Source organism: Petaurus breviceps, unplaced genomic scaffold, assembly GCF_028583685.1.
Source record: "Petaurus breviceps papuanus isolate PSGF00001 unplaced genomic scaffold, PetGlider_PUasm1.0 118, whole genome shotgun sequence".
Lineage (NCBI taxonomy): Eukaryota > Metazoa > Chordata > Mammalia > Diprotodontia > Petauridae > Petaurus > Petaurus breviceps.
In genome coordinates, this window is record NW_027185616.1 from 2,726,235 (window position 1) to 2,745,013 (window position 18,779).

The 18,779-nt window shown below is 39.0% G+C and overlaps 1 protein-coding gene across 48 annotated transcripts in view; it reads left to right on the forward strand.

The window, feature by feature from the left end:
* RBFOX1 (RNA binding fox-1 homolog 1) overlaps positions 1-18,779 on the forward strand; it is a 1,748,893-nt gene that overhangs the window by 1,550,381 nt on the left and 179,733 nt on the right. For 42 of the 48 annotated variants that reach the window (XM_069085342.1, XM_069085412.1, XM_069085369.1 and 39 more), the window contains one exon: positions 16,065-16,307. In XM_069085342.1, the coding sequence (XP_068941443.1) occupies positions 16,065-16,307 (243 nt within the window). Of the gene's footprint in view, positions 1-8,901; positions 9,110-16,064; positions 16,308-18,779 lie in introns of those variants that run through there. The other 6 variants (XM_069085390.1, XM_069085437.1, XM_069085438.1 and 3 more) reach the window with 5 other exon arrangements.

The window sequence follows — 18,779 nt, forward strand, 5'->3', positions numbered from 1 at the left end:
TTCGATTTGGCACACTAAGGAAATGGCTGAATCCATTCATAGAGAGTCGAATGACATAGATGTGGCCTTATATTCCTGGCATTTATTTTTAGCTAGAACTCTCACTTTTTCCAAAGCTATGATATTCCATCTTCTGCTAAATCATTCATATGGGGATGTTGCACAATTCTTTTTCCAGAAGTGTGACATAAGGTTTGTAACTTTCTAGTCCTAATGGCAGATAAAAATCAACTGTCAAGATTCTTAGTGTATTTCTTTAAGAGACATGGTTCAGAGTGAAATGAAAACTTCTCTGGGTTGCCCAATTCTTATTTCTTGGAAAATGACTCTTTCTTTGCTCCATCTAAAAAGAGCCTATGCTAAATAGAGATCCTTTTTTTAAAGAAAAGTTTGATTTAATAGATTTCTACTAAAAATATTGTCTACAAACACATCTACAGTGGCTATAGGTAAAGCCACTCCATACTCAAGGGGCTGTATTCATCATTTTTCTTTTTATATATTTGACTAAATTAAATAGCATTAACAGCTGTGTGATTTATCCTAATTTCATCGTGAATATGGATGCCACACTGATGTCACCCTTTGGGGATTATTGAAACTAGCCTCTGGTCATTATTTTCTTTAGAAAATGCAGCCTCATGGAAGGAGATGTACAAAGCTTTGAGTATTATAGAAATAAAGCACTTTAGAAATCAAATAGGTCCTAGTATTCTAGGAGATTGAGACTCCACAGAGAACTCAATATAGAGTAAATATTTAAATTTCTTTTTACTGATCTATGTACATTTTCATATTAACCTAGCTCTTATTATCCCATTCTTTTAGTTTGTTGTGCAATTTTCCAGTTGTTTGAATGTCTTTCTGCATTTGTGTCCATATTTTTGATAGAGGTATTATCACTGAGCACCCATGGGATTCTGAGTCTCTAGAAAAAAGTACATAGAGAAAAATCCTCCCCTCAATCAGCGAATAGTATGATTCATACAATCAATCAATCAAGTAGCTTTTATTGAACATGTGTTAAGTGCCAGGGACTGTTTAATTCAACATTTATTAAGATCCAACTATATCTAAGACACCATCCTTGGTACTGGAGAACAAAGCAGGTAAGTTTCTAACTTCAAGGAGCTTACATTCTACTGAAATTTTCAGCAGGTAGCAAAGCTATAAGTTTTCTGTCACAGCATGTATTTTTATAACATCTATCGATAAGATAGATTCATAGGTTTCAGATAAATAGACGTTGAACACTTTTTTAAATGATATTTAGTTTAGTTTTTTGGAGGGCAGTTGGGGTTAAGTGACTTGCCCAAGGTCACACGGCTGGTTTTTGTGTTAAGTGTCTGAGGTCATATTTGAAGTCAGATCCTCCTGACTCCAGGGCTGGTTCTCCATTCACTGCGCCACCTAGCCTCCCCTAGTTCGTTTTTTATTCCTGCCTTTCATTTAATAGATTTGAAGCAAAGTCAATGGGAAAAAGAAATAGGTTTGTAGAGAGAACCCCGGGGGAAAAGGACAAGCTTAATCCAGTTTGCTTATTTTAGAGAAATTTCCTAAATGAGGTGAGACCATAGAGAGTGTTATATCATGATTTGGAAGGACAGTTAATGTATGACAAATCAGAAGTTGCTCCAGGTCCACGTATATGTGAAAGTATGAAAGTGCACAAGAAATCTGGAAGAGAAAATGATGACCAAGAAGAAAAAGAGCAAATCCTCATTGGCAGAGTGAAGGGACAAGGCAGGAACATTAGAGGAAATAAAAAATGGTAGTTAATAGTTAACATTCATATAGTTCTTTGAATTTTGCAAAGCACTTTAAAATATATAATTTGACTGGTATAAAGGTAGAAACAATATCAGATGGCCAAGTGAGAGATGGGAAGTTGAGAAACTTTGATTAAGAGAATTAGGGGAGTGACAGACAGGGCAATAAAGGTTTTGTTGCAGCAACACTTTGGAGAAGAGAAGGAACCAAAGACAGACTAGACAGAATATATGGCCATTGATTTCAGGAGGTCTGAGGAAGAACTCTTGCTTTCTAAAATTTCCTTGATAAGGGAAGGGACTCTTTCACCCTCCTGTATTTGAATCATCAATGCCCAGTACATAGTAGGCATTTGTTGAGTAAATAAATGAATGAAGTCTTCAAAGACTGAGAGACCACTTATTGGGAATGTTTTAAGGGACGTTCTTGTTCAAGTACAAATTGAACTAGGTAATCTCTGAGGTTTTTTCCTAATTCTGAGATGCTTTGATTCTGTGAAACCTTTCATTCTTCTATTAGAAATCAGTCTTGCATTGCAAATGTGACATATTCACATAAAAGTACAAATGACTGATAAGGCAGAATCTTTTCTAAGAATAGATTTTAATAAAAAGGAGAAGTCTAGGAGAGGGTTTTCCAGGCTAGGAGATATAGGTGAGAGGCTGGTGCCAATTCTGCTAGTAACCACAAGCGGTGAAAAAAGAAAGAAACTAATCACAATATTTCACAGGAAAATAGATTTAGAGCTGAAAGGGAACTTAGAAGCCATCTAGTCTAATCTTTTCCTTTTACAAAAAAACAAAAAGGAAACTGAGTCTCAGTGGTTATATGACCTGCCTAAGGTCACACAGATAGAAAGTGGCATGGATGGCATTTAAAAGAGGAATGGGATACAAACCAAAGAACTCTGGCTCCAAATTAAGAGTCCATTTTACTACACCATAAAGACAGCTTTTTCAGACATATGGTATCTGAGACCTGACCCGGTGATGAATAGTGCATGTTGTAAGACAAGAATGTAGTTCAGAGCTCTTGGGGAGCAAGCGATAGCAACATTTAGTGACAACTGCAATATGTAGAAAGAAGTCAGGTACTAGATACCAAATTCGAGTAGACAACTGATGGCCACACAGTGCTTATTGTATATCTCTTTATTGAACTTCCTACTATCATTGACCTCTTCACTGTCTTCCTCATCCCTGGAGTCCCTGTTAGTGAAGGACCAGATCTGACTTATTCATATATTTGGTATGTGTATCCTTTTGCAGAGATGAACAATAATTGTTTGTTCACTGATTGTATCATGTTCAACGGCTCTGCTCACTCTCCAGTTGTACAAGGTTCAGCTAAGTTTGACCTTGAGATAAAGGGATTTCTTTCCCAAAGGGAGCCCTATCCAATAGCCATTGTGTTGAGATGTTCTGAGTTAGTGTGACATTGTGTTTCTTCATTCATCTATTCTCTTACCAGTAAATTTTTATCAGATGTCTAATATAAATAAAACTCTTGTTTAGGTGCTGCATAGCAGAAATTAGGTTAGAAATATAGGTTGAGATCAGATTATAGCTGCTAAATTAAGAGTTTATATTTTGTCATAGTGATTATAAGGAACTACTAAAAGATTTTTGATTAGGAGAGTGAAATAGTTTCACTACAGGAATCCATTCTGAGAATATTTGGTTTGGTATGGACTTTGGAAGACTCTCCATCTCACACCTTGGCCACAAAGAGGTTAAAGAACTCAAAGCTGGCATCACACAAGAGCGATAGACTGTTGTGACTTTCCAACATTACTTCTTAGAAAACAAAATCAGAATAGTCAAACCAATGAAAATTCCATTCATGCAGAAAAATCACTCAGTGGTTTGGCTAATCTTTTCATGCTCTGGGGTGGTCAGTGCTGAAAGAGTCCAGAGCTTTTAAAGGTAGAGCTGAGTTTAGAATGAATGGGGGGGAAGGGGATACAAGTAGGCAATGGCTTCATTAGATTGATCAGAAAAATTCCCAAGTCTTACAGCTAGACTCTGTATGATAAAGGAGTGACACTGTTAACTCTTCAGGGACTAAGACTATTTCCCATTTGCTTTTAGGGAAGAGAAAATAATTCAAGGTCTCCTCTGTACTGTTTTCTAGTAATCTAGGTGGCTCTTATGCAAAAACATACTTTGGGGCAAGGTAAAACTAATGATAATCACTGATTTCTTTTGCCACTTTGAATGATGAAAAGTTGTCATTGATTGAAGACTTAAGTTCTTGAGAAAAGCATTTGCCCTGAGGTAGTAATACCTTTTTAAATTTAAGGTTAAATTAAGAAACCCTAGAGAGACACAACCCTGAGGAACAATAACACTAAAGACCGACAATGTTAAGTGAAGATCAGAAGTAGAAGAAAGTGGTTTTCCCCGAGACACATTTCATCACCATCACTACCATTTTCCACTGCAACCATACACCCCAAACCATAACTCAGTCTCTAGACTGGGTAAGGAAGCTTATTGGAGTGGCTCCTCATCTCATTAGCATGGCTACCTTAAGAACTCCTTGTTAAGAGAGCACCACACTGTTACTTTCTATTGTTACTCATATTGGACCCCAGTGGTGGAGTTTCACTCAGCTTTCCCCTCCACTCAAATGCATCTTTTCCTAAAAGTTAATATATATCCAATGAACATTTACAAATATCGACCATTTCTTAGAAATGTACAGAAAGAGGGACATAACAGGGCCTGTCCCTGAGAAGTGCAGACTTCATTTCCAGCTCAACCTGCTTCTTAGATAGGGACTAGAATGAATATTTGCTTCTAATATAGGAAGGTGAGTGATTGGTTCTGACTATGTGATCATTATGTATGGTTATTAGAAAAATTAATACAAGTCCTTCCTCCTGAGATAACTGAAGACATCTACATTATCTCCCTAAATAGTTCTTACATTCTTTCCTATTGTGCATCTTGGGAAGTATAATCTTAATGGGATTTAAGATTCCCCCCCCCCCATTAGTAGGCCTCCCATGGAGCCCATTAAGGGAAGCTTGCTTAGGGGAGGCTTGCTTGTAGGAATGTTTTCACACCTTTTCAATTTCTAATTAGGCACTGAGGCAGGAGGGTTGTGATGCCTTCTGGCTCTGAGAAGTGTATATATACTCTGAGTTGGTATTTTGCTCTTCAGGTTTTCTTATGAGAAGGATCTTATGATTCCCTGGTCGAGATTCTGAGTGGCCATGTGTAGAGATCCCCACCTGCTCAGATGTAAAGGCTCTCTCAATCCAGGCATATATGTAAAGTGTATAGTTGATTCAGGCAGTCATAGTTTGGTCTGTTGGTCTTTATTTTTCTGCTTGCATTTTCTTTGTATTTTCTCTGAAGTTCAGGGTGCTGACTTTTCCACTGACCTAGTGAATGTAATTGGAAAAAAAAATGTTGACCCCTTAAATGGCTATCTTTCTTAGGAAAGTAGATCTAAGAACCTGTGCTAGCAGCCATCCTGGGTATGGCAGTGTGGTTGCTGCTACAGAAGTAATATGACCCCTGGGAAAACAGTTTATTCATTGTTGATGCCAGGTATCCAGAGGTAGGCCATTGGCCAGGAAGAATAACGTGCCTTTTTCCACAGGGGAGGAGAGGCACATAACTAACATGCTATGTGTCCTCTGACAGCTCTCTTAACCTGTGTGACTCTGTTTCCCTTCAAATGGGGATAATATATGGCCCCATTAACTTAATGTTGATGATGGTCAAATGAAATGGTACACTTGAAAATACTTTGGGAAGGATCAGGTGACACAGATTGAAAGGATTGTAAATTTAGGCCATCTGTACTTTGTTGCCACTTTTTATCTCATTTTTTTTTTCATATTTAATTCTGCCCATCTGAAGGGTGAGAATACTGCCAGCCCTTCAGTAGGGTTTTTTTTTCCATATCCAAATAAGCAACAACACACACGACTAAGATTTTACCTCATGATAAACCACTGTGAGATGTTTTCTCCAGGAATGTGTGACATCCAGAAGTGGGACCATTTTATGAAAGTATCTTAATCCAAGCAAGCAAAAGCCAACATTTATTATCAATAGGTTCATGCTCATGTATTTATTTTCTCTTTCTTTAATTCTCTACCCCAATCCCTGCCATTTTGAGAGTTCTCAATGCTTTGGGGCAAGGGTTTTGAGGATTTTTTTTCTTTAAAAGAAAAAGAAAAATCACATAACTTAGCACTTACACTGGTAAGTTCCTTACAGGAAAATTTCTAGATTTTTCTTTCTAACTCAAGTCCAAGGGGTTAATGGATGAGGGATGTCCAAGCTTCTTGTATGATGTTCAGTTTAGAGCCGGTAGAGACTCCAGAGGTCTTACAGTATAGCTCTGTTGTTTACCACATCGGGAACTAAAGCCAACAAAGGTTAAGTGTATCGTCTGATGTTACGGAAGCAGTAAGCAGGGAAGCAAGAGTCTGAACCCAGATTCTTTCCCTCAAGGAAAGATAATCAGGTGGTGTAGTGATTAGAGTGCTGGGCCTAGAGTCAGAAAGACTCGTCTTCCTGAGTTCGAATCTGGCTTCAGATACCTTTCTAGCTGTATGACCCTGTTTGCCTCAGTTTCCTTATCTGTTAAATGAGTTGGAGAAGGAAATGGCAAACCATTCTAGTTTCTTTGCCAAGAAAACCCCAAATGGGGCCACAAAGAGTCAGACATAACTGAAAAGAACTGAACAACTTTTCTGTCAAAAGTGATCACTTTCTACTGCACCTACTCCAGCTACAAACTGAACTATGAAGAGAGAGCAATGAGAATATATTTACAGAATCTTCCAGATCACCTACCTACCATCTCTTCCTTTTATAGATGAAGAAACCAAGGCTCCCAGAGAGGTTCACACATCCCAAAAAGCTTACCCATATGAAGCCTTTTCGGACTCCCCCCAACAGCTTGTTCTCTCCCTCCCATAACTATTTCATGTTTATTTGTGCTTGTTCAGCCTCTGACATTCCTTATGTGGCAGGACGTCATTTAACTTCCCCGGACCTCACCTCTAAAAGGAATCATCAACAATAAATATTTACATAGTGTTTACAATTGGCAGATTCTCCTCTGATCCTCACAAAACCCTGGGAGATGTTATTATTATCCTAATTATCCCCATTATTAACATTCAGGAAACTGAAGCAGAGGTGAAGTGACTTGCCCAGGGTCACACAGCTAGATAGAGCACTGGGCCTCGAGTCAAGAAGATATGAGTTTAAATCTGGCCTTAGACACTTACTAGCTGTGATCCTAGATAAAGAAATCACCTCAGGGGTGGCTAGGTGGTGCAGTTTGTAGAGCACTGGCCCTGGAGTCAGGAGGACCTGAGTTCAAATTTTGCCTTAGACACTTAACATAGCCGTGTGACCTCGGGCAAGTCACTTAACCTAATTGCCCTGCCTTCCCCCCTCAAAAAAAAGTCATTTCACCTCTGTTTGCCTCAGTTTCCTTATCTATAAAATGGGGATAATACTACCATCTACCTTCTTTTGTTGTCGTGAGGATCAAATGAGATAATTTCAAAGCTCTAAAACTTAGTGTAAGCTGTTGTTATTAGAAGGAAGTGTTTGAACGCAGTGGCCCTGAAGTACCTCAATCCAGTGAGCCTATTTACACATATATTTGTTGTCTCTTTTTTAGATCACGGGCTCCTTGGGAGTAGGGTTCGCTTTGTTTTCAACGAACACAATGCCTAGCATGTAGCTGACGTTTTATTCAATGCTTATTGGTCGACTAACTGATGGACTGAATAGAAGTAAGATGTCCAGCATTGCACAGCTAGTTAGATGCAGAGGAGAGACTATAATACAGTCACTATGTCCTCATCTCCTTGTAAAGCACTCTCTTTGTCTCTCCCTCTTCCCTGCCCTCCCTCCCTGTCTCTCTCTGTGTCTCTCTCTATCTCTGTCTGTCTCTGTGTCTCTGTTGCTCTCTGTCCCTCTTTCCCTCTCTGTCTGTCTCTATCTCTCTGTCTGTCTGTCTGTCTCTCTCTCTGTCTCTGTCTTTCTCTGTCTCTCTCTCCCTCTCCCTCTGTCTCTCTGTCTCTGTCTCTGATTTACACTACACTGATTTGGGGTAAGCTGTTAAAGTCCTTGGGAGGAGTTTGGCAGCATTGTTTTTATCCTTCCTGACTAGTTGCTGATATAGCCGAGTTAAAGATGTCTCCTGGGTGTGATTGGAAATGGAAGTTTAATGATGGTGCAAATACTGTTTATCTAGATTTTTTTTTTTCTGGGAGAATTGGGGATAAAAAAAATTCCCCTGATGGGCTACCAAGTCTTGTAACTTCTGACAACCTATGACAGATTGTCAGGAAAGTTGAATTCTTTGGGGCTGCTTGTTCTGCCTTTGCCTTCTTCTCTGTTATGTGATTTAATTACAAGTTTAATCATTTTCGAAACTTCAACCATCCCTCCAGAGTCTCAAGACCTGTTCTTTTAATAGGGAGGCATTACTCCACTGAGTGGCTCTCTGGAAGGAAGGTTAGATGTGCTTCTCAAATCTTTCCCTTGGTGAGCAAGAAAGACGAGGCCAAATAAAAAACAGAAATTGTTTTGACATTTCTCTTTTTTTTAATCATAGAGAAAGAGCAAAGTATATTTAACTTAAAGAGGCTGCATTCATTATTGATGGAAGCTATATAAGGAATAAAAAAAAATAGCTATTTGCCATTAATAAAGAAGCATCACTATAAATTAGATGTTAATCTCAAGGACGTAGAGTATTGGCCTGGCCACTTGTCCCTCCCTTTTGGTGCGTACTTATTTCTGTCCTTCTTTGATCCTGCTCTATCCACCCTCCCAAATAAAATAAAATAAAATAAATAAAATAAGGGCCAACCCCTCTAGTAGATTTTTATAACTTTGCATACAATATATTTAGTTTAGTAATGAAAAATTTCAGCTTGAGGCAACATATATAGTAGCATTTCTAATGTTTTTTAAACAGCTATTAATGTAGTCAAGCTGTGTTTTTTCTTCTTCTGTATATAATCATCTGCTCAGTGGTGCACTCTATAACTCAGAGCAGGAGCCAGAGGAGGGGCCTGCTGTGATTGATGGGGCAAGGCCTAGCAAGCTGAAAGAGTCCCATCTGGATTAGGTTTTGGGAGCAGTCAGATGTTGAGTGGGAGGTCAGCAAGGCTTGCATTAGCTCCCCCTCCTTCAACACCCCTATCATCCACACTCATCCACACATTACATAGTACACACACACCCTCATCCATAATTGATGCTTGCCTTGGGCAGATGCTCTATGGCCTGGGACTAGAACAGCTGCTAAATTTATGGAGGATAAAGGAAACAGGATGGTGCAGCAGGTATTTTTTTTTTTTTATTTTATCTTTTACTTGAAACTGTGATTTGAATAGAGGAGAGAGGCCTTTCCCCTATTAAGCTGTCTGACTGCATGAAAGCCTCCTGTGATACCCATTTTGATTCTTGCTTCATTCTAGAGGAAGGCAGTCTGTAGCGATGAGTATGCATGTGTGTGCATGTGAGTGTCTGTCTGTCTATCTGCTGTGCTTAATCTAACTGAGATGGATCCTATAACCAACTGCAGGTTAATGGGGGTAATTTTGCATTTTTTCCTCTTTGTCAAAATGCTCTGAGGATGTGGTGTTGTTTGGCTCATTTAGCTACAGTATGAGACGCCTTCTCTGAATATGCCATATTTCTGACTAGAGGAATTGAACACACAAACTACTAAACTCAACTTAAAAAAAAAACAAACCTGTCGGCAAGATTAAAACTGTAGGCAATCACCAAGAACAGTGGTTTTCTAGAGTAAACTGATGTTCCTGAATAGCGGTACTGGTGGGATGGGAGGGGGAAAGTCCTGGAGGAGGGACTTGTCTTCTTTTGCTGTATGGATGGACTCAGGTGGCTTATTAAGATTTGACACTTTGGGGTATTTCTTCATTATAAAAGGGTGTTTTTGGAATGGAAGAGCTTCTTCAGAATGAGAAAGGGCTCTTGAAGGACTAAAGCCTAGAGGAGGGGGAATCTTAGAGGGACTTCAAAAACTTTGCCTTTTAAAGTTGAAAACTTGTAGGATTTTAAGTCAGTATTGATGGTTATGAAATTCAGGCACTTTTCACTCTTAAAAAGCCAAGCGTTTAAGTTGAAAGCAATAAACTGGATTTTATACACTGCCACGTAAAGAATATTTTTGAGTTGAAATGTGGTTTTCATTAGATTTCAGGCCAAAACATTTTGCAGAGTCTGACTGTCTGCCACCCTTTGTTCTTTCATTTGCCAAAAAGTACTTTATTAAACCACATAGAAAAATGGATGTGCCAGGTCTGACATAAAGCGCTCCCTTCCCCTTAGCCCACCTTAAAGAGGAGAACTTAGGGTACAGAATGAATTACCTGCCCAAAAGGCATCTCTGTGTGTAAGGGGAATGACACACTGACCATATCAATCTGCTCACACAAAGAAACCGCCATCGTCACACATAGTAGCCAGACTGTGCATTAGTTTTAAAATGGAGATATAATTTCCTGGCATTTCCATGCCTCAGTTAAAAACAACTTTAAATTTAGATGAGATTTTCTTTTTACTAGGCATCAGATGTATTTTATATATGTGTGTGTGCATATATAGATATATACATTCTTTTTTTAAAGTATCCTTTGATTAGATGAAAAATGCTGAAGGAAAGCCCATGATGTAATGATGGAGTTGCAGCTTGATTGTATTTTTGGCACGTCTGTAAATGTTAACCCAAATCTAGTACATTAATAGGCATGTTGTGTGTTTCTCCAGCAATGTGCAAGGATCCACTAGCGGCTTCCCTGTATCATACTGTTATACATTCTACCTTCTAGGATGCAGATAGGGAGATTGAATCACAATGACTCCAAGTGGGTGATTTGTATGTCTTTAAAATACATAGTAATAGTAGTCATTGCAGGACCCCAGAGAAAAACTAGGTTCCACAAACTACATGTTTGATTTTTGAAGTCCCTTAAAGGGGATATATGGAGATATGTGCATCATTGTATGTCTCTGGGTGTTTGGTTAGGCAAAAGGGAAGTAAGAGGGAATGAGAGGAAGTAACTACTGGTTTGTTTTTAAGTCGTTAGCTCCTCCTGAAAAACAAAACAAACAAACCAAAAAAAGCAAAATCCAGATACCACAGCCTCCTACCTTAACTTCAGGTTTTAAAAAAATAGCCCTAGCTTGTAGTGATACAGTAGGAGAAGAAAAAGGAGATGTAAGTATTGATGCACAAGTCCATGTCTAGCAAAACTTCCTCCAAATAATGATGCCTGACAGTGTCATAGTGAGGCTGAGACAGTGATTATCAAGTTTCAACTGTGCACATGTTTCCTTTCATGTCTAGAAAATATGTCCTCAAGCTATATGGAGGCTACGCTGAGAATTAGACCTCTTTATCATCTCCTTATTATTTAGGGTTCTACCCTGCTAAGTTCCTGGCCTGGGACAAAATGGGGTTTTCTGGACCAGGGGTCTAGAGGTGTTTCCACGATGGACAGAGATGCTGTATCAAAAGCAGTTTAAAGCTACTAGCAAGAAACTCCACACAAAGTGCAGCGTTCTTAATTAAATATTAGCTGTAATTAGCGTGAAGTGTGAATGTTACGAATATTAATTAGGGTCTCCTGGAACTGCTGTCAGTGTTAATGAGAAACAGTAGGGGTCCCAGCAACATCTGTTTTAGAACTCCAGGTAGAGGATAAAAGTCTTGAGAACAAATGCACCTGGACATTAGCTGCCGGTGGCTTTGTGGCTACAATTGGTCTCATTACCATGTCTGCTACAGACTCACTTTCCCAAAGATGGTACTTGGGAATCACTGGAGACCACCTCTCGTCCTCTGGCTCCAGGACAGCGTATCTTGCTGTTATTTTTCTTTGTCCATCTCAATGCTCCTTTCTTCCAAATTTGTTGCTTCTCACCTCTGTACTCACTGTTGTCAAGTCATGGAACCTGGGCAGACTCCAATTGCCAGTGTTAGAGTTGAAGGCTGCCATGATGTTTATGCTTTCAGAATTTATCTACTGTGTCCGTACTTTTAACTTGGTCAGTGAGCCTTGCAATCTCTTAAGTTTCATTTTGTTAATATTAATGACTACTATTTTGTTTTGTTTTGGGTGGGGCGGAGTGGTGAGGGGAAGGGAGAAAGTCCCCAGATCTATGATTTCCTCATTACAGGGAACACTTACCATGGAAACTCCCTCCACTAATACAAACAGACAACTTATCTGTGACTTATGGTTTTGTCTTTGTATTCCAGTACTTAGACTTTTAATAAATGCTTATTGAATGATTATAATGTTGGAAGTCACTGAGAGATTAAGTGACTTGTTCATTGTTGAGTGGCTAGTATTTGTCAGAGGCAAAACTCTATCCCAGGTCTTTTTGACTCCAAGACAACTCTACCACATGTCATTTCTCCCTTTTAAGTACTTTAACACCTTGCTATAATATGGTAATATTTATGTAACTCTTGATACATCCAAATTGCAGTATCCCTGGGAGGTGACCACAGATTAATATTCTTTCCAAAATACAGTTGAGGAAAATGGAGGCATAAAGTTAGAAATGGAATTTGAACCCAGATCTTTTATTCCATTTCCCTTTCTACTGTTCTGTGCTATGTTTAATTTGATATTAAGCAGAAATTTCTTGGACTCTGTATCTAGAAAGTTACTTATTAAAGTACCCCCAAAGTATCTCCGATATAGCCATATGGTAAAAAAATCACAAGGATACCCTTAGGGGGAGACTAGATTGGATTTGTATATGGCCCCCAAAAGTTCATAAGTATCTTTTTTCCTGGAGTGTTATCTCTTAGACAATATTTTGAGTAGACTATGGATGACTGAAAAAAGACTCTTCTTTTGCCTTTCTCTACTCCACTTTTTTTCTCCTACCATCCCTGACCTCAGTCTACTAGTTTTGACTTCTTTAGTTGATCCATTCTATAGAATATTTACCTGTATTGTAGAAAGCAAATCTTCACGAACTGAGCTAAGTATGTTATTGGACATCTCAAACACTCCCTAAAAAAGCATGTTGTGATTATCTTCTTGAAATTGAAATTACTGTACTCCCCTTCCCCCTTCCTCCTCTCCCCTCCCTCTGTCTCTGTCTCTGAGCACACATGTCTGTGGTGGGGGAAAAGGTCAGAATATGATACTACCATTTAGGAAAAGAAAATTTAAAAGGACTGATATCTTTTTCCTAATAAATCTCTTTTTGGCTCTGTCTTTGCCTATTGCCAGGCCTGTCCACCTTTCTCTCTGTCATAATTTTAAAACTCCCTTTTATGTAATCAGAGAGGACCCTTGTCTAAAATACAGCCCGAGGAGGCCAATGTGACTCTCTGTGAGGGACTAGGTTTGCCTGCCCTTCAAAAGTTCTTTCTCACAAGCCTGAGCTTTCCAGGTTTCAGTGTTGCCAGTGAGAATAAGCACTTATGATAGGATTTCTTTACTTGAAGTTATATTCTTAGATGGGCCTATGTCATGTGGAGGCAAATGGGAGAGGAGGAGGATGTTACTTGGTCTGGAAATAGCAGTGAGTTTCTAAATCAGAAGGTACAGGGAATGTGGGAAGAGCTGATTTTCTTGAATTTTCTCTAAACTCCATCAACTTCTCCCAGTACTGGGAGCTTTCTACACCCACAAGAAAAAGGGATTAGTCTCCTCAACATCCCTAGGAATTGATTTGTATTTTTACTTCCAAACAATAAACTGGGTGATAGAGATTAGTATGGGGGAGGAAAGAACCCAGCCTAGTAGAACTGCAATGTGTTGCATAACTGTCTTAAATTAGCTATGCTTAGTTTTTTCTAGGGTTGTTACCAATATCGTAATAGTGTTGCACCCTCACCATAAGTGCACAGACTTTGCATTCTAGGATTAATCACTGTTTTTTCCCCTTTGCTGAAAGATTTCACTGTGACCAGATCTTTTATTGGAAAAGCCTAGTTGACACCCATGACAGATACCTAGGAGATGTTCCTGTTTCTTTCATTGTTTGCTTTCCCTGCTATAATTATATGAAAGCTGAAGTCAAATCTAACTGGCCATAGAAGATAGGAGATGCAACTATTTGGTGTTTAATTGTAAAGATTTCTTTTTTATATGCAAATAAGAGTGCATCAGTGGCATGACCCAAGGTATTTGGATAGCATTCTCTAGCTTAGTATCATCTAAAAGTCATTGGGAGAAGATGCTTTCTGAGATGGATTTTATTTATTTTTAAAATTTATTGATTATGTTTTGTTTTTTATATCATTTAACATTTTCCATTATACCCTTCTCCTCTCTTAGACATCCCTTATATAAAAAGAGGAAAAAAACAGTTCAGCAACACTAACCAGTCCATCAGATGAGTTTGACATTTTATTCATTGTTCCATACTCATAGCTGCCCACCTCTAATAAGAAGGGAAGGAGTTACAATGCCATATCTCTTCTTTGGGACCAGGCTTGGTCATTATAATTTCATAGCACTCATTGATTCCCCTCCCCCCATTTATACTGTTCTAGTTCCTGTAAATATTATTTTCTTGGCTTTGCCTACTTCACTTTCCATCATTTCATATGTCTTCCCATGTTTCTTTGTATTAATCATTTTACATAATATATATCATTAATAATATCCCATTCCATTAAGAGTTCCATACTGTCTGGCAAATGAAGTCTGCAAACTTAATTTTTTGATAACCGTATTTTGATATGATTGTTTCTTTTATGATCCTGTGAATTTTGTTTTATTCATTTAAAACAATAATTCTGCAAAAGGGTCTATAAACCACTAGACTTCTAAACAGGGCCATGAGACAAAAAAAGATTCAGGACCCCTGCATGACATTCATGTACCACAGTTTTTAAAGATAGTTGATGAGCATCTAATTTCTTTTCAAACAACAAAAAAAATAACACACTGAAAATATTTTGATTTCTATGGGATTCTTCTTTTCATCTTTGTTTGTCTTGTGGCATGTGCCTAGCCGTGAGATTTCTGGGCCAAGGGATGTAGACATTTTAGTCATTTTCATAACATATTTTCAAATTGCTTCAAATGAATATTCTTATGCCATGTTTGGTAGGTTACAAAACAAAGGACAGCCATTGGTATCTATCCAACATAAAAAGGACTTAAGGGAGCTCCCCCTGCCCAAGCACATTAGGCAGGCTATCTGTGGTGAATTTAGAGGAGGACATGGAGAGGACCCACAGGCAAACATAATTGTGATCTGGAGTACTGGAGAACTTGGCCTAAATTCATGGTGTGTGTGTGTGTGTGTGTGTGTGTGTGTGTGTGTGTGTGTGCACATGAGATTTACTTTGTCACTCTATTACATTGCCTGTTCACAAAGAAAAAATATTCTTTTGGAGAATAGACTTCTATAGTTCCAGGGAAACTGATTTCATCAGTCTGGGGTCACTCTTCGCTGATGCACATTCCCTTTGCATCCTGGTAGACAATACCATCGAAACTGCTGTGCTTAAAAACTCAAATCAAATCATCTCCTGGTGACTCCTCTCTTAGCAATGGGCTTCTCTTCTGTTACTTGGATGGTTCCCAGACAATAGATTCGCATTCTCTCCTTATGTCTGCCCAAAGCCCTTCCAGTTTGGTAAGAACTACCAGATCTCAGCAGTCTTTGAGGACTTAGGATCACATTCATACCCTGATGAAGATTTAAAGTGGGACTTTACCATTAGATTACACTCACTTTGGGGGGGAAAAAGTGGCAAATTCTGACCAGCTTAAAATACATACATACACAGGCATTTTGCTGAAATACTTAAAACAGGGACATGATAGTGGAAAATCTTGGGCCAAACTGGGATCTGGAATTTAGATTGGTTGCCACCCTCTCAAAATGAGAATACCAACAAGGCAGTAACAAAAACAAAGGGGACACTGCAACGTTCTCAGACATAGTTGCTGTTAAAAGGTATTCTTATTTTTTTCCTTTCTCCATTGTGCTGCTCTGAGTGATATAAAACCTTGCGTAGACTCAAATGCTTAGTGGAAGTGTTTGTTCTGCAAGATATACACAGCCATGGATATCAGGTCCTTCAGGGGTCCCACTTCACTTGATCTAACTATGAAATTAAGAATCAGCTGTCATAGTCACTTGTTCCGAGTCAGGATTATAATCAGGGCTCTTCAGGATCACGGGCCCTAAGGGGAAGCTACTGTTGGGCCTTTAACTCTCTTTGGATTCTGGCTAAGTTTCTCTGTGGCTCCTCACCGACTCTGCTTTTTTCCCTTTGCTTTCCAGGGTAATCAGGAAGCCACAGCAGCTCCTGAAACAATGGCACAGCCTTATGCCTCCGCCCAGTTTGCTCCCCCCCAGAATGGCATCCCTGCAGAGTATACGACTCCCCATCCTCATCCCGCTCCAGAGTACACAGGCCAGACTACAGTCCCAGAGCACACGTTAAACATGTACCCTCCAGCGCAGACGCATTCGGAACAGAGTGCCACGGACACGAGTGCGCAGACTGTCTCCGGCACAGCCACAGTAAGTGCAGCATTGGCAGCTTCTGGGATGGTGTGGAGAGGGCATGACCTTGATCTTGCTTACCTGGGTGGCAAAGGGGAGGGCCACATGAGAGGCGTATTAGCCAGAGGGAGCCTATTTCTGGCACCAGGGTGTTATCTCCTCACCCTCAATAGCCTGAAAGAGTTAATTATCCTCTGGAAGATCACAGTGGGCTTCCTGGAGAATTATGCCTTGGTGCTCCAAGGGCTAGGCTGTGTGTTTTTCACAGATAAGCCATTCACCACTGAAAATTGGTCAGCCTTTTTTTTCCCTCATCACCCTTTGCATCCTTTCTGCCTAGGAGTTTGTCATCCCACTTGGACCAAAGCGTCCTTCCCTTCTCCTCATTTCTTCTGTCTAGATATAAAAGCACTTTGCTTTTTTGTACTTGGCCCCTTATCCAATTAGGGGTTGAGATCATTTTGGCTAGAAAGTCTTTACTTCTTTACTGGTACCATCTGTGGCCTTTCTGATTGAAGGATCAAATGTACACTGCTTTTTGTACTTGGAAACTTATCTGATGAAGAGTTAAAATCATTTTGCCTTAGAATTGTCTTCATTTCTTTGGTAGCATTAGTGCTCTTTCTGATTTAAGGATTACCACTCTTTTCATTCCTCTTTTTGCCTGCAAATGGTTTTTAAAAAGCATAAATGAGATGTTTTTATTGTATTCATTAGTTTTACTCAAGCTGTTTGTGATGGTGGTGGTGGCAGGAGTGGTCTCCGATTAGGAATAGAATAAAATCATATCAGCAAGTAGTTATTAAATATATATTTTATGCCCAGCCTCATGCTTTGAGGGCTAGAAAAAAGTTGAAGCCACATTACTTAGGCTTGAGGAGTTTCTAATTCAAAAGGGAATACAAGATGAACCTACCCAAACTAACTAGAGAACAGTAAAGGGTCGTAAGATATAAATTATTGTACAAAACTGAAATATAGCAGTCCTACAAATAAGGAAGAGATCATCAAGGACTGGAAAATATGTATTGTGTTAGAGAAGCAGATAGTGCAGTGGGAGAAAGGCAGGAGGAAATTTCAAAGAAATGAATAATAGAAAAACTTTTAAGATAGACAAAAAAAATCTGTCTTTAAAAAAAGAGAAGCACTTTCTTTTCATTACATTAGTAAAGGAGCATGGATTTGTAATATTAGACACACTGTCAGATACAGTTAATGTGATGCTCCACTGTTAGTTTTGCTAAACTGCGTTTTCTTTCTCTGTCATGTAAAAAGACTTCGTTATAAGGGGTGGCTAGCTGACTAGGGTCAGCCCAGTTAACAAACATTTATTAAGTTTTTTTTCTGTGTGTTATGCACCATTCAGAAGGTCAAAGATACAAAGAAAGGAGATATTCAGGAGTGAATGCAATATAAAAGCAAAAAAAAAAAAGAATTAATTTATTTATTTATCGAAAAGGGCAGGTATCTTGTTCTCCATGACCCCATTTTTTTTTTCTTATCTGTCACACGTTTCTATTGTTTGGGGTAGTATGATATAGTACAGATCATGGAATTGGAGTCAGAAGACCTGCGATTAAAACTGATTCTGCTCCCCTTGTCACCTAAAAAGCCATTTAGTTTTTCTTGCTCTGTTTTCTAATGTATAGAATAAGGAGCTAGAACTGCATTATTTCCAGGGCCTTATTTATTCTGTAACTCACACTAGTATAACTCTATAGCCAGGAGGAAGGAATTCTTATGTGTCTGCTTTCCTCTAATCCCAGTATGACCTCAGAGAAGCCGCTGTATCAGGACATGTCTCTTCCACAGAATATAAATATAGGAATGGAGTAAATTCAGTATACAGTCCCTCTAACCCAAGATTCTATCTGGTTCAGGGGCAGCATAGAAGGTTTATGGGTGATGGCCACCATTGTGTCTTAAACGGGTTAGAGTATATTTTGGGCATCCCAAAAGTTCTCCTAATTTATCAGCATAGGGCCTGGTGCCTGTATCAGTGCAAATGCTCAGTCTGTCACAGTGCAGCCCATTAGACAAGTTTGAAAAAACTAATAGCAGGTGCAGGAAAGAAAGAAAAATCACCCATATGATGTGACTACATGTGCTCCTTCTGCACATAGTGCATGCATATGATTTAACACATAGCACAGAGCATATATAATGGGAGTCTGAATACACCCAGAGCTACCACAGCATCTGAAAAGTAAAGGTTCGGAGAACTTATTAGGTCATCCAGTCAAATCCCCAAGGGCCAAGATTGTTCCCTACAGGACATTTTCTGCTGAATTCAGATTTAAAGTAGGGCTCAAAAATATCCTGCATCAGTTTGCTGACAGAGCCAATACTCTTATATATTATATACTACTCCTGACAAGGTATTTTACTCTTGACATATTATAATCAGAAATTTGCAAGTGGAGAATTCGCCAAGTGTCTCCACTAGCAACTTAACATCTATTTTTAACACCTCTGCAATCTGCTGAAGTC